The sequence below is a fragment of the Berghia stephanieae genome, chromosome 1 (assembly GCF_034508935.2).
Source record: "Berghia stephanieae isolate SIO BIC M18660-M18661 chromosome 1, UCSD_Bste_1.3, whole genome shotgun sequence".
NCBI classification, from domain to species: domain Eukaryota; kingdom Metazoa; phylum Mollusca; class Gastropoda; order Nudibranchia; family Aeolidiidae; genus Berghia; species Berghia stephanieae.
This window is the reverse complement of record NC_088360.1, coordinates 18,656,271-18,671,222: the sequence shown is the minus strand read 5'-3', so window position 1 is coordinate 18,671,222 and position 14,952 is coordinate 18,656,271. Positions and strand designations below refer to the sequence as shown.

At 37.3% G+C, this 14,952-nt stretch overlaps 2 protein-coding genes across 2 annotated transcripts in view; one reads left to right on the top strand and one right to left on the bottom strand.

Moving 5' to 3' along the window:
- LOC144969585 (hydroxymethylglutaryl-CoA synthase 1-like) overlaps positions 1–3,731 on the top strand; it is a 19,424-nt gene extending 15,693 nt beyond the window's left edge. The window contains exons 8-9 of the mRNA XM_078908733.1: positions 1,858–1,991; positions 2,371–3,731. Coding sequence (XP_078764859.1) covers positions 1,858–1,991; positions 2,371–2,427 — 191 coding nt within the window. The 3' untranslated portion in view covers positions 2,428–3,731. The remainder of the gene's footprint in view (positions 1–1,857; positions 1,992–2,370) is intronic.
- A 3,957-nt stretch (positions 3,732–7,688) lies between these two features.
- LOC144969561 (uncharacterized) lies at positions 7,689–9,649 on the bottom strand. Its single transcript, XM_078908707.1, has one exon. It carries the CDS (start codon positions 9,560–9,562, stop codon positions 8,066–8,068), a length of 1,497 nt encoding a protein of 498 aa, XP_078764833.1. The 5' UTR covers positions 9,563–9,649; the 3' UTR covers positions 7,689–8,065.
- Between the last annotated feature and the right edge of the window lie 5,303 nt (positions 9,650–14,952).

Sequence of the window (14,952 nt, the reverse complement as noted above, 5' to 3'; positions counted from 1 at the left end):
AACAAAAACTAATATAACAGCTTCAAAACAGAACAAACTACCAAACACTGACTGTTTTGGGCTCAAAACCCTTCTTCAGCCAATAACAAAAACAATAAAAACGGAAATAAATCACTTATTAAAACCCAAAGAGACGACAGAGAAATATTTGGCACATCCTGTCTGCCTGTAATAGACTCTTGGAATGTTAACAAAAATAAGTGTTTGCATATCAACTTCAACAAAGGAAATAAATTGCTTGAGTCAATCCAGATAATCATCACCGGTGGAGCTATCAAACATCAGAAAAAAAAGGTGCAAGGTCGACAATTTGAGAATCTTTGCCTTAAGAATGAGAGGAAGAGCTGAAGATGAAGCTATCCATGAAAAATAGCAGCAAATGTTTGCTGCAGATGAGATCCACTTATTCTTTTTTTCTCTTGGCGGGCCGAAACTAGTGATGAAGACTCTTCAGCTCTTTACATCATACCAAGTCTACTTCTAAATATACAGAAAAGTAGAAAACGGTAAGGGCTGCCTGAAGCCGGTGATCGTAAAATACTAACGAAAGAGTGAAAATGGAAAGGCTTCGCCTGGGAACAAAACAGACAATGGACGTTTCGGGTACAAACCCTTCGTCAGCACAACAATACACAAATAAACGTGGAAAACAAATAAAATATAATGAAAAATAACTTGTATCGTCTGTACTCAATGGGTACAAACAATACAAGTTATTTTTCATTATATTTTATATGTTTTCCACGTTTATTTGTGTATTGTTGTGCTGACGAAGGGTTTGTACCCGAAACGTCCATTGTCTGTTTTGTTCCCATGCGAAGCCTTTCCATTTTCACTCTTTCGTTAGTATTCTAAACATACAAAACCCATTTCTTTTTTGGGCCTTGGTAAGCTATTACGCTGGGGGGCGGGGGGGGGGGGGGGGGTGCACTTTGGCCAAACTTCAATAGGGGGAACTGTCTATTTAATACAGTAGAGTAACTTGTCTAAATGGTTTACAACTTTTTCGAGTATGATCGAGAATGACTAGTTTGTTTTCCTTCCCTCTCTTTTGCTTGTCACCAGCTTTGACTGACTTAAAACTTTCCGTTTTCGATGTCTTCAACTTCACAGCCTCGGTCATTCCCCTTTTCTTGTGGTGAAGATTCTCCAATTGTCTCTGTCTTGTGTATTTTTTCTGATGTTTTATAGCTCTTCCAGTGCTGTTAGTCTGGTTCGACTTTGCTGAAGTTGTTTTAATTAATCAATTTACGAGTCCAATATTGGCTCCATTCAAGTATGTGGACTGAATGGCTTAACTAGTATATCTCCTCCACCCTTTCCACCCAGCTGTGATTTTGTAGTTGAGTCTAATTCAGATATAACTGGAAAAAAAATAATTGAGCTTTTATATAGCGCAATATCCACTAAATGTGCTCAAAGTGCTTTACAAGGGGTCCCTGGCCAACAGCAACATTTAACATGTAGGACGAGACATGATGCCTGTTAGGCGATGTTATAATTTTTTCGGACAGGTACTCATTTTACACCTGAGTGCGGTGAGAGAATGTGAGTAAAGAGTCTTCTCCAAGGACTCAACTATGCGCCGAACAAGGCTCGAATCCAGGACCTTCTGATCCGAAAGCGAGTGTCATACCACAAGACCACATAGCCGCACCAGTTGAAACATACCTTGTGATATACCAGTGGTGTCCATGAAGGATAGCAGCAAATGTTATTTTTGAAAAGCCATGATAATCCAGGAGGCTCTCCAAAGGTTACATTTTATGTTAACTCAGCTTTGTAGCTTATATGCATTATGATTAGAATTGGCCGTAAAAATCATGTTTGCTGATCAAACCTACTTATTGTTTTCAGCTCCTTACACCCCAGTGGGATCAATCAATGTATTAGCACCAGACACGTGGTACGTTACGGAGATAGACAACATGCACAGGCGGAAGTATGAATGTAAATCCGGGTCATCTGTTGCTGCCGGAGATTCTACAGGGGTAAGTCTGGATTTTACTTTGGTTGGTTCCTTATTATTAAGCCTTTTAAAGTTATTTTGATCTATGATCATGTGTTTTTTTGTTTTTTTGTTGTTTTTTTTTGGGTTTTTTTTTTTTTTTTTTTTAGGGGTGGGGGGGGGGTATTTTGTTTTGTTTATGTTTGTTTTTTTCGGGGGGGGGGGGGGGGGATCATTATTTAAAAATTTTTGACTTTTAAATGTAAGAGAAAAAAAGATTACATATAGATGTATAGTTTTTTAAATCCGGATCTATCCTTTTCTTTTCTTTTTTTTTTTTTTTTTGTTCAATTTATCAACCACTTCGTGTTTGTGATTGTATTCAGAAGGCTAAATGTTTTATTTTTGTTTTTATTTGGCAGGTAAAACAAACAAGCAGTCAAACTGGAGGCAGAGTTAATGTAGCCACACAAAGCTAAATTAAGAACGTCATCAATTTTAGAAATTTAGTGTGTATCTATTCAATTGAAAGTTGAATAATGGAATGGACATGTCATAGACTTCAGTTTTTATGAAACAAAAATGATATTATAAAGCGTTTATGCTTGTTTGAGGCATGGGGCATGGAGCTTAGCATCCAACTCATTTAGTCATAGGTTATGGTCAGAGCTAGTAAGAATATTGTAACTTTCTGACCACCTTGCAACATCCTTTAATGATTGCATAGCGTTTGGCATAAAGCGTCTATCTCTCAGAATCAGAGTTTATTTAAGATATTGTCCAATCTTAATCAATTTGATTATGTCACGCAGTATACAATATATTTATTTATAGTCTAGATGTTGCATCAAGAGATTTCGTTTTTCTATTCATTTAGAGAAATTTGTTTTAAATGTCTTTTCAAATAGTAAAATGAACCCAACTGAAGGGATGATAATCCTTCAAACACAGTTAATCCCAGCAATAAAATTAGTAATCAATTTTTAAGGGTTTGTTTTTTAATGTCGATATTAACATCGGTTTTGGTGATATCGACGTCATTGTATTGGCACGTTCTTAAAGGCAGCTTGGTTGTTTTAGTTTAACATAAGTTAACACAAGAGAAATCATAGGGCTTTGAGCACATCAGTTATTCAAACATTCCTCTCACAACTGCCATTATGTTAATCAGAACAACTTAAAACCAGCCATTACACCCATTAATTATTTGCTGTGAAATTGCACGGGTGAGCCAGATTTGCCAATATTGTACTGAGATTTCAATTTGATATTTATTTTTTGTAAAGAGATATATACATGTTCGAACCGTTCGGTATTTGACATTTATTTGGAAATATGTATGTGCCTGTAAAGAGAGAGAAAGGGGAGGCAAAGGATGGTAGAGAGAAAGGAAGACCGAGGGGATGGGGGGGGGGGGGGGGTGAGACAAAAGTAGAGAGAAATGGTCATTTCCTGACATAGATTTATTACAGGAGTGTAATAAATGAATAAATGACAGTAAAAACTTCGCAGGTTGTGGCAAAACCAATTGTATCGAAGTGAGAGACTGAATGTTATATGTAAAAACTCTGAAGGCTTTTCGAGTGGTTGTTTTTATTTAATTGAATGGAAGAGAGACATCTTTATGTGATCTGAAAGTTTCGACATTTTTGCACAGAATTTTAAACCTCCCAGTCTTTCCTTTGTGTTTTACTGTACTTTGTAATCATTTCATTGTATGTATGAGATACCTATGAGATTTAGGATTCATGAAATAAAAAGAAATATTTGCTCTTTGACCTCATCCCTTTTGTTTAATTTATTAATTTTACAGTGAAAACTAGGAAGGGGGGGGGGGGGGGGTTCCTGACCTCCCATAGTGGGCAGGGAGGGGAGATACTTGTTGTGTTTTCTATCCCCGATATATCTGTTTTCCAATTGCTTTCTGTCTTTATCTTGGAATGAGATTACATAGTTTTGTCCTGACCTTGGCTGGGAGGGAAACAGGAGGGAATGTAGTTATAGTTTTGGGGGATGGTATTTTTAAAATTTTGTTATTTGCTGTTATTTTTTCATTTTTAACATATGGTTAATTGTAAGCATTTGAGTGTGTTCCTCTTTGTGGGGACCGGTGTTTGTGTCTGAGTGAGACTATTAGGTGATCTCAAACTATTACACAGATAGTGTGCTCTTGGAATCTACATCTGTTCTCTATTTTAATCAATTCCCCTATGTCTTACTTTTTCCTCAAGTCCTTTTAATTGTACATCTAGAATATCTTTACTGTTCAATTTTCATCCTTTTTACTGGCGCTGATATGTTGCAGTTGCAGGCGCCGTAATTAAAAACAAAAACAATTACAGTGGAACTCTCTATACTGCCATGTTTGGGGCCTTGACAAGGTGGGAGATAAAAAGTGTTTTTTTTTATGAGCTTGTTTATGGCACAATATCAACACAATATGCCCAAATCGCTTTATATTGGTCCCAAGCCAACAGCAACATTTAACATATAAAACGAGACACGCCTGTGAGGCGCTATTCCAATTATTTTTTTCAACAGGTACAGCGCTATTGCTAGCTAGGTACTCGTATTGCACTTTAGTGCTCTGAGAGAATGTCAAGGAATCAGCTTTGCGCTGCCCAACTCGAACCAGGGACCTAACGGTTCAACGGCGAGTACCATACCACAAACTGTCATCTGCATTTTTTGCCAAATTGGGACTCAAAATTTGAAAAAAATTGCCAAAAAAAACCTCAAAATTTGCCAAGAAATTTGCCAAAAAGACCAAAATTTGCCGAGGAGAACTAAGCGTTTCAGTAAAAATTAACACGCGATACAGAAAAAAAAATATATATAAAAGACAATTATTGAATCGTGTTTGATACAAATATGGTACGAAAAGTGCTCGACATGTAGTAATGGAGCGAATTATTATTTAAAATATTTACCACAATGTTTGGGGCAGTCTACATCGATGTTTCAGGCTTAATTTGCCATCTTCAGGAATATAAAAGACAATTAATTACATTTAAGGAGGCTACATTTATTACAAAGTTGTTACAAAGATTTTAAAAGATCATTATCCGTAGAGAGTAGCTTCCCTTGGTTTGGGCCCAGGAAAGCTGCAAAATTTCTCAAGTTTCCCACCTTTTTTTTTTTCGTTATTTTGTTTTCGCTTCTTTTTTTCCCGAAAATTTGCCACGCGATTTGCCAATTTTCCCAAAATTTGCCAATTTGGGGAAATTTGCCAAAATTTGCGGATCGCCCTGATATTTGCGGGCGCAAATTGCCATTTGCGGCCGCAAAAAATGCAGATGACAGACCACAAAGCCGCACAGATTACATTGATATCATTCAAGCTACGAGGTAGAGGATCGAAAAATGTTGACAACTTCAAATTCTTTTAATATTCATTCCTCAGTCAGAAAATGCATCAACCATGTAACAAAACAAAAAAAAGTGTAGAGGTAGAGCCATTTCATTAAACAATTCTTTAACGTAATTTTCGGGTGTGGTTAGCATTATGGTTAGCATACTCCCTTCTTAACCTATTTTTAAATGAGCTTTTGCATAGCATAAATGTGCGCAAGGAGTTCGAAGCCAACAGCTAACTAAGCTGTAGGGCGACACCAGACGGTGGATTTTTAAAAAATAAAGAACTTTAGAAACTTGCTCATATTTATCTTACCTCACTCAATCCTATAGATCGTTTGTCACTTTTCAAAATTGGAAAAAAAAATGTACTATTAAAAATGAGCTTGTGGATAGATAGTTTTATCCAACTATCATTATCATGTAAAAATTAAGAACATTGGCTTTGATACTACGCCTATAATTTGTAATAAATAGGCATGGGGTAAAAGTAACCCCGGGGTATACTACGGATATAGTCGGTGTTAGGGTTGAGTGAGTTAATATGTATTATTCGTAAATGCCCCCAGTAATACAGTTTTATCAACCATGTCCGCTGCTTTGAATTCATAAGTCACTATCTTTGTAGCCTACGCATACAATGGCAAAACATTTTTTTTTTCTTTTCGAACATAAACATTAACCAATTAACTGCCGCACCCTACTCTGGAAAAAAAACACATTAAAAATTTTGGCCAGAAAACTCGTCCTTAATTTTCTATCGATTTAAATGACCCCTCGCCTTGGCAAACACTCTCAAACCTAGGACTTCACAAGAGTTTTTGTCAAGATGAGGGTCCTTTAAATCGATCGATATTTAATTTAGGACGAGTTTTCTGGCCAATTTTAAAATACGTGTTTTCCAGAGTAAGGCAGTTAACTGGTCAGTGGTCAGCACACTGTGTTATCTATGGTGGTCAGTGACCAGATGGGGAAACAGCAGTCCTTCAGAGCTATAAGGTCCATGGAGCCGGAGTTTGTCCCGGTTTCTATAGCGTGAAACGGACAAAAGACATTAATTGATTCTCTTTAGGCAGGACGCTAGTCTATAGCAAAGTACTTTTCGCCATATCTAAAAGACCCAGCTACCCAATCTCTGCTGGGTGGACAGGTGTGTGTGTGTGTGGGGGGGGGGGGGTCAGAAAAAAATATCTTGACTTCGCCCGTCATTGATCTAGGTCCATTTGCGTGCGAAGCGAGTTCTCTACAGAGCTATGGGAACATTTAAATCCATGTCACTGCATGGCATGTCCGTCTATTTAGACCTGCTTTGCCAGTGTACGTTTGTGTTGTAATTGAAAATTATGTCGATAACCAGGTGCACCTTAATAGTCAAGCGATATTAATAGTGATCCGTGATCGGAAGGGTGACATTGACGGTGGGTGGTATCGGGAAATACATTTTTCACATGAAACTATTGTGAACGAGTGCTTGGTTGTGGTATAGTAGGTCACGAATATTGAAGATATTGGAAAACAAAAAGGGCGCCTAACAGACGACTTCCACAGAATGAAATAGAAAAATTGTTACCATATTATGGCTTGCTGGTGGAATAAATGAAAAGATGACTAACGCAGGACCTTGACGAAACAGCGAGAATACATTATTTGTTCACCCTTTTATTTAATAAAATGCATCGCCGACAACAGCGATGCTCTCAATTTCCTGAATATAAGACCTTCAGAGTCATATGACCGATGGGATCGAAGTTTATCTCAGTTTCTGTAGCGTTAGACGGACAGAGGTAACTGTCAGTAACCCATTGAATATGAAATTATTCGATCACAAAGTACTTTCCGACAGATCAAGCCGTCACAGCTATCCAATTACTGCACCCAGGACCATAACCGGTCCTTTTGCTTGTGATGTGTGTGATCTACCACTGAGCAATCGGGGTTGTAATTTCATGACTCCAAGAATATTTTCTTTGTCCCTATGTACACCTATCGGGAGTGTCAGTAGCTGATAGAGCACTCACATAACACGCAAAAAGACTGAGAACTCGTGCATTCGATGTGTATTATTTTCTGACCCCATGTTCGCCCAACAGTCATTGAGTAGCTGGGTCTCTTAGAGCTGTCGGAAAGCACTTTGCGTATTGTCCGTTTCACGCTATAGAAACATGGACCCAATGGCTCCTAATATGGACTACTTTTATGTCTACCTATCAATATTGGGAAGTTCAAGTTTTGTTGTTTTTTTTTTTTGTTTTTTTTTTTGTTTTTTTTTTTTGGGGGGGGGGGGGGGTAATGATGTGAAATACGATGGCAATTGCTCGATTAGCCAAATAAAAAAAATAGAGATTTTTATAATCAATAATAATAAATAAATAAACAATAAAAATCATTTTATAAAACGAAAATGATTTAATGAAATAAACGATACATGAATACTGGAATGTCAAAAAAGCATGGTTGAGGTTATTTAAAAATAATAAGATAAACCGTTGGTCCACAGCATATACAAAGTCTTTGTTTTCGACAACTTATTTAAATATACAATATTTACAATTAATATTTATCTAGATCATGACAAAGGAACTTAATTACAGATAATAAAATAAAGATAGTTTTTCTATGTGTTTTTTGTCAACACAAGAAGCACCACAATTTTCAAAGATGTCTGAATAATGTTTTGTCAAGAAAAATGACCCGATGTTAAATGGAATGAAAGTATCACTCCTATAGAAATGAAATGTTGATTCCCAGTTGGTTTTATTACGATTATGATGAAATGTGATAATCTCCCCTGGCGGCAAATCTAGGTTTGTTGCGAACGTTACGAATTGTTTTCCATGCGTAGTCGTATCGTTTGAGAGAGTTCCTCAAATTGGAAATGTCGTCCCGAAGTGACAATTTGTAGAAACGCATGGCAATCTTACATCCGTCAAGCAGAAGTCTGTCAATCTGATTTCTGACCCGACCCAGAAGACAACGCTCCCACTGTGTGTTGTCAAAGCACCGCTTGGAGAAAGAAGAGTAGACAACATTGTGTCGGAATCGGACTCGGTTTTCTGATGGTGTCTGGACCGATACCTCGTACAACATGACAGATGTACCGTTGCCTTTTAAATGAATTTGGCGGTTTGGTTTGAGGTTGAGGGTTTTTAGTCTATATCCGTGCAGACCGCCTCTCCTTTTCACCCATTCTTTAGGCTTTTTGTCTGGGAGTTCGGGTAATAAGACGTTCTTCCACGGAGACCAGTTTAAATTACGAAGTTTGAAGTTAGTGTTCGGGACATTTTCCCTTTTCAAAAGCCTAAGATTGTCTTCTCTGTACATGTCCAACACATCGGATACAGTGGTCCTTTTGGCATAACACCTGCTGGTAACGGCGGACTTTCCCCGTCTGAGTGGGGATTTAAGTGGCAGTCTTCCTGCAACTGTTTTCTTTTCTTCGGCTTTGACTTTAGGTAGGACTGGTGGGATGGCCGGTGATGGCATAAACGAGACTGCCTTGGGGGGAAGTGTTGTATCCATTGATGAAATATCCGAGCCAGTGTCTCTGTCTCCATTGCGTAGAGACGTAAAAATAGCGTCAATATCATGAGCAAGAGGTGCTGAACCACATCTGGCTCTGACTTCCTTTTCGTATGATGCTAGTTTTGCCGTATCATCACCTTCTCTGTAGCAAACAGCCATAAGTACATCGAAGAGATTCCCGAAATCATCAAGTTTAAGGTGTTTGCCTTTGGTGACTGTAGACAGGGTTTTGTAGAAGGCCGTAGCATTGTGGCCGGAGTTTCCACACTGGACAGGATAGATGGTGACGCCCATCTTTGCTAATTCTTGGGTCTCGAACTTCCAATCGATTTTATCCTTGTTTGCTGGATAGTAGATATCGTGAGGTTCTGCGTCTCCGATCAGTACAAGAACTCGGCGTGAGAAAGGTGTCCAAGATAGTCGGGTTCGAGTTTGGTGGAGAACCAACTCATAGCATTCTGGTCCGTCACCTCCAGAAGTTCTCTCGGCTTTAGTAACGAAATCACAAAGCTCGGCAACATCGGTGGTGAAATCGACCCACTTTGTAACGTAGATATCGGAGTCACAGTAATCACCATGAGCGATAACAGCTGTCTTTATCCCTGGGATGTCAGCTTGTAGGCGTTGGATCATATCATTGATGCGTCCACGGACTTGCTCCAGGCAGCTATACATTGAGCCAGTCGTGTCAAAAGAAAACACCACTTCAAGAGGACCCGTTGGTGGAAACAGTGCCATCTTTATTAACTGTTTTGAAAATTATTTGGCTTAAAATAAAATCTGAATCGCTCTTGTTTATAGAGATCTTGGTACCTATTGTAAATTATGTTTGAAACTATTGCGAGCGCTTCTTTATATATATAGCAAATTTTCAATCCGCGAAGGCAAGTGCCCCGCGAAGCAATGTTTATATTTTTAGTACTACAGTCACCACAATAATCCGCGAAGGTGGTAAAGGAAATGGCTCGAAAGGAAATAGTTCCGCTTGGTTCACGGTCTATGCAAAACGATTAAAATCGACTACGATAAAAGAAAGTAATAAACAAATAATTAAATTGAATATATATACAACATTAAGAAATAATTGTATCTTCTTCTTCTTCTTCTTCTTCTTCTTCTTCTTCTTCTTCTTCTTCTTCTTCTTCTTCTTCTTCTTCTTCTTCTTCTTCTTCTTCTTCTCTCTTCTTCTTCTCTCTTCTTCTTCTTTCTTCTTTTCTTCTTCTTCTTCTTCCTTCTTCTTCTTCTTCTTCTTCTTCTTCTTCTTCTTCTTCTCTTCTTCTTCTTCTTCTTCTTCTTCTTCTTCTTCTTCTTCTTTCTTCTTCTTCTTCTTCTTTCTTCTTCTTCTTCTTCTTCTTCTTCTTCTTCTTCTTCTTCTTCTTCTTCTTCTTCTTCTTCTTCTTCTTCTTCTTCTTCTTCTTCTTCTTCTTCTTCTTCTTCTTCTTCTTCTTCTTCTTCTTCTTCTTCTTCTTCTTCTTCTTCTTCTTCTTCTTCTTCTTCTTCTTTCTTCTTCTTCTTCTTCTTCTTCTTCTTCTTCTTCTTCTTCTTCTTCTTCTTCTTCTTCTTTCTTCTTCTTCTTCTTCTTCTTCTTCTTCTTCTTCTTCTTCTTCTTTCTTCTTCTTCTTCTTCTTCTTCTTCTTCTTTCTTCTTCTTCTTCTTCTTCTTCTTCTTCTTCTTCTTCTTCTTCTTCTTCTTCTTCTTCTTCTTCTTCTTCTTCTTCTTCTCTTCTTCTTCTTCTTTTCTTCTTCTTCTTCTTTTCTTCTTCTTCTTCTTCTTCTTCTTCTTCTTCTTCTTCTTCTTCTTCTCTTCTTCTTCTTCTTCTTCTTCTTCTTCTTCTTCTTCTTCTTCTTCTTCTTCTTCTTCTTCTTCTTCTTCTTCTTCTTTCTTCTTCTTCTTCTTCTTCTTCTTCTTCTTCTTCTTCTTCTTCTTCTTCTTCTTCTTCTTCTTCTTCTTTCTTCTTCTTCTTCTTCTTCTTCTTCTTCTTCTTCTTCTTCTTCTTCTTCTTCTTCTTCTTCTTCTTCTTCTTCTCTTCTTCTTCTTCTTCTTCTTCTTCTTCTTCTTCTTCTTCTTCTTCTTCTTCTTCTTCTTCTTCTTCTTCTTCTTTCTTCTTCTTCTTCTTCTTCTTCTTCTTCTTCTTCTTCTTCTTCTTCTTCTTCTTCTTCTTCTTCTTCTTCTTCTTCTTCTTCTTCTTCTTCTTCTTCTTCTTCTTCTTCTTCTTCTTCTTCTTCTTCTTCTTCTTCTTCTTCTTCTTCTTCTTCTTCTTCTTCTTCTTCTTCTTCTTCTTCTTCTTCTTCTTCTTCTTCTTCTTCTTCTTCTTCTTCTTCTTCTTCTTCTTCTTCTTCTTCTTCTTCTTCTTCTTCTTCTTCTTCTCAATGTGGTATTATGCCGGGATGACCTAGCAACAGATATGAAACTCTAGGTTAGATTATAGTCGTTTTGGGGGAGAAACAAAATTTGTTACATTGAAAAAAAAATTTAAAAAAAAACCCTCAAAGATCATAGCATTTCTTATCGATGTCATTTTAAATACCCCTTATACTGGGTCCTATTTGTCCCGACATAATAATACCGTTTTGAGACGGTGGGTCACATAGTTTCTGATTGTGAATGACAACATGATGATTATCACCGTCATCATCATCATCATCATCATCATCATCATCATCATCATCATCATCATTATCTCCATCACTATCATTGCCTCCGGCCTTGCTATATAGAGGTGGTTGTGTAACTAACCACAACTGCAACGCATCGCATTCAAATAAATGTGAATTGCGTGTTCTGTGGTGATCGAAATCGACGCGGAGATTACTTGTTACACACCGCCTCACAACGGTATTATGCGGGATTGATACTATTTTTTTATTATTATTATTTTTTTTTTTTTTTTGCTTGATTGTGTAATAAAGTATCGCTAACGTATTGAATTACTAACCACACTAACGATAATGCAAATGTAATATTATATCATATTGTTTCCTTTTCATTCTGTGCCCACGTAAACATCAGTGGTGCGTAAATCCTACTTTATTACACACAACAACAGTACTTTATTACACACAACAGATTCTAAAGATTAATACATGTATGATACTATTGGTTGTTTGATTTTGTAAAGATGTGTTGCTAACTTGGTAAATTTTATGATCCTACACTGTTTAATTCAACTAATTGATATATAGAGCAGTAAAGTTAGGTGCCCCAAACGTAAACAATAACAAGTTGCTAGTGATTTCCGTTAGGGACCGGAATAATTTACGCACAATATAGGTCTCCCAATTTTGTAGTTTGAGTTGTAGGCAATACACTTTCAGTATTGAAAATATGTTTACATAAAATCTAACAGTTGCAGAAATAATAATATAAGGCTAAATTATTATGAAAATCAGGCTCCGAATAATTCTCGTTTTGTTCACACCAGCGCAATAATTTGCTCTGGTCTAAAAATAGATAGACTAACTTTTGATAAATTTTAGAAAATTTTACCTTTTGTTCCATAAAATATCCATATCTAGACATTATTTGATGCATGATCGAGTATTTATGAATATGTGTTTCTTTTGCCACCTAACAGCCAAATTTTAAAGGTTATTTTTTTCTATTATTTACATTGGAACGTGAGCTGTCAAGACAGGAACATGTGGTTTGCCACGTGCTTCTCGACCTTTGTTTACGTTTGGGGCACCTAACTTTACTGCTCTATAAGGGGAATGAGATTAGCGAAAGGGTAGCGTCCCTTGATTGGACGTCACCTATAGTCTGTGACGTCACCGGCGGAAAAGTTATTAGATAGAGAACGTCATGTTGGTTGTGAGCATGCGTCTCTCGTCCTCGCTTCCGGTGAAAGCGGCTTGAGACACTTCAAAACCAAATTGACGTTCTCTCTGTCAGGTGACGTCCAATCAAGGGACGCTACTCTTCCGCTAATCTCATTCCCTATAATAAGTGCATGTGAACCTTTTGTTAACCAGTAAACTGCTGTGCTATGGAAAAAACTCGCATTTAAAAATTCGGTCAAAAAACTCGTCCTTCAAGTATAGATCGATTTAAATGACTCTAATCTTGGGGGGGGGGGGGGGAACAAACTCTCAAACCTGGGACTTCGCGACTAGGTGGTATTGTGGTCTGACACTCGCCGTCGGATCGGAATTCCAAGGTTCGATTCCCGCTTTGTACGACGCATAGTTCAAAAGGTTCTTTACTCGCATTCTCTGGTTGTATTCAGGTGTAAAATAAGAATCGGGTTGGGTTATTCTTTCTTTCCTATTTTTTTTTTTTTTAGTATTTTCATTTAAATTTAAACATCTACAGTACAGTGAGAGCCCCCCACCACCACCACCATCACCTCCACAAGACTTCGTGTTATCTTTCATTCTATGTAGTAATACTAAAATCTGTAAAATGTATAGTCAAATAAGGGGGGGGGGGGGGGGGGGGGGGGGATCACACGTATTTTATAATAGATACAACACAAAGTAAACGACGTTTCGGCCTTTAGCCTAGTTCAGGTAAACGTAGATAAGAACAGGAAATATTATATTACATTTGCATTATAGTTATTTACACACACACACGCAAACACACACACACACACACAGACACACACACACACATATAATATATATATATATATATATATATATATATATATATATATATATATATATATATATATATATACGCACGCATACACAAACCCCTTAAAATTTTATCTATAATACTTTATTATCTCACCATCTTTTTCTCATAATTTACTAACCATAATGCAAATGAAATAATATACCATATTATTTCCTTTTCATTCTGTGCCCACCTAAATATCAATGGTGCGTAACATCCTACTTTGTTACACACAACAACGGATTCTATAGACATGTACCTATGTACAAAACGTGTTATTAACCCTTCATATTGTCATGGTCGACAAAAAACAAAAAACAAACAAAAAACAAAAATAAATGTGACCCATCGCCTCAAAACGGTATTATGTCGGAACGGATTGGTTGGTAAAGGCGTGTGGATTTGTGCGGCTATGTGGTCTTGTGGTATGACACTCGCTTTCGGATCGGAAGGTCCTGAGTTCGAGCCTCGCTCGGCGCATAGTTGAGTCCTTGGAAAAGGCTCTTTACTCACATTCTCTCACCGTACTCAGGTGTAAAATGAGTACCTGGCCGTTAACAGCGTTGTCTCTGTCCGGAAAAAATTGTAAGTAATATCGCCTGACAGGCGTCACGTCCCGTTTTACATGTTACGTGTTGCTGTTGGTCAGGGACCCCTTGTAACGCGCTTTGAGCACATTTAGTGGATATTGCTCTATATAAAAGCTCAATTTTAAAAAAGACTTATTTGCAGGTTTGATAACCCACATTATATGGGCTCATTGTTGTAATGGAAATACGCTGGAACTAACGCAAAATGTTGTCCATTACAACAAGGATGAGTCTAGCCAAGGCCATCGTCAAGCCCAAAATGCTTTCGTTTATCCGACGTGCTAAAGTCCACTTCGGTTGATCATAATTATTAATCTTAAAGCAGACACGCCAACTGTTACGAAAAATACGTAAAATTACGAAATTTTGGCTCCAGTTTCAAAACTTAACGAGCATCCCGATGTCATTAAAACTTATTGAAAATGAAAGTCGGTCGGTGCTAGACTGCATATTATTATGGATTGTGATTTCTTAATTAATCCTTGAGAAGGCCAATTGTGTTGATTTTTAAAGATAACTACTCGTGACTACCATTTTTACCGCCTATGAATTATGAATTTTTTACATTTTCAAGTACGCAGGTCTGTATTAGCCAGAAATAGACCTACACGAGACTTGCGTCAACATTTTTTGTTTACTTATCTGGAAGAAAGAATATATAAAATGTTTAAAAGCTGAAGAGTTTATCTCAAATTCATCAAGTCATCGAGAATGAGTATAATATTATAAATGAGCACCTGGCCGTTAACAGCGTTGTCTTTGCCCGAAAAATTGTAATAATATCGCCTAATAGGCGTTATGTCCCGTCCTACATGTTAAATGTTGCTGTTGACCTGACCCCTTGTAAAGCGCTTTGAGCACATTAAGTGGATATTGCGCTATATAAAAGCTCTTTAAAAAAATATAATATCATGTTTT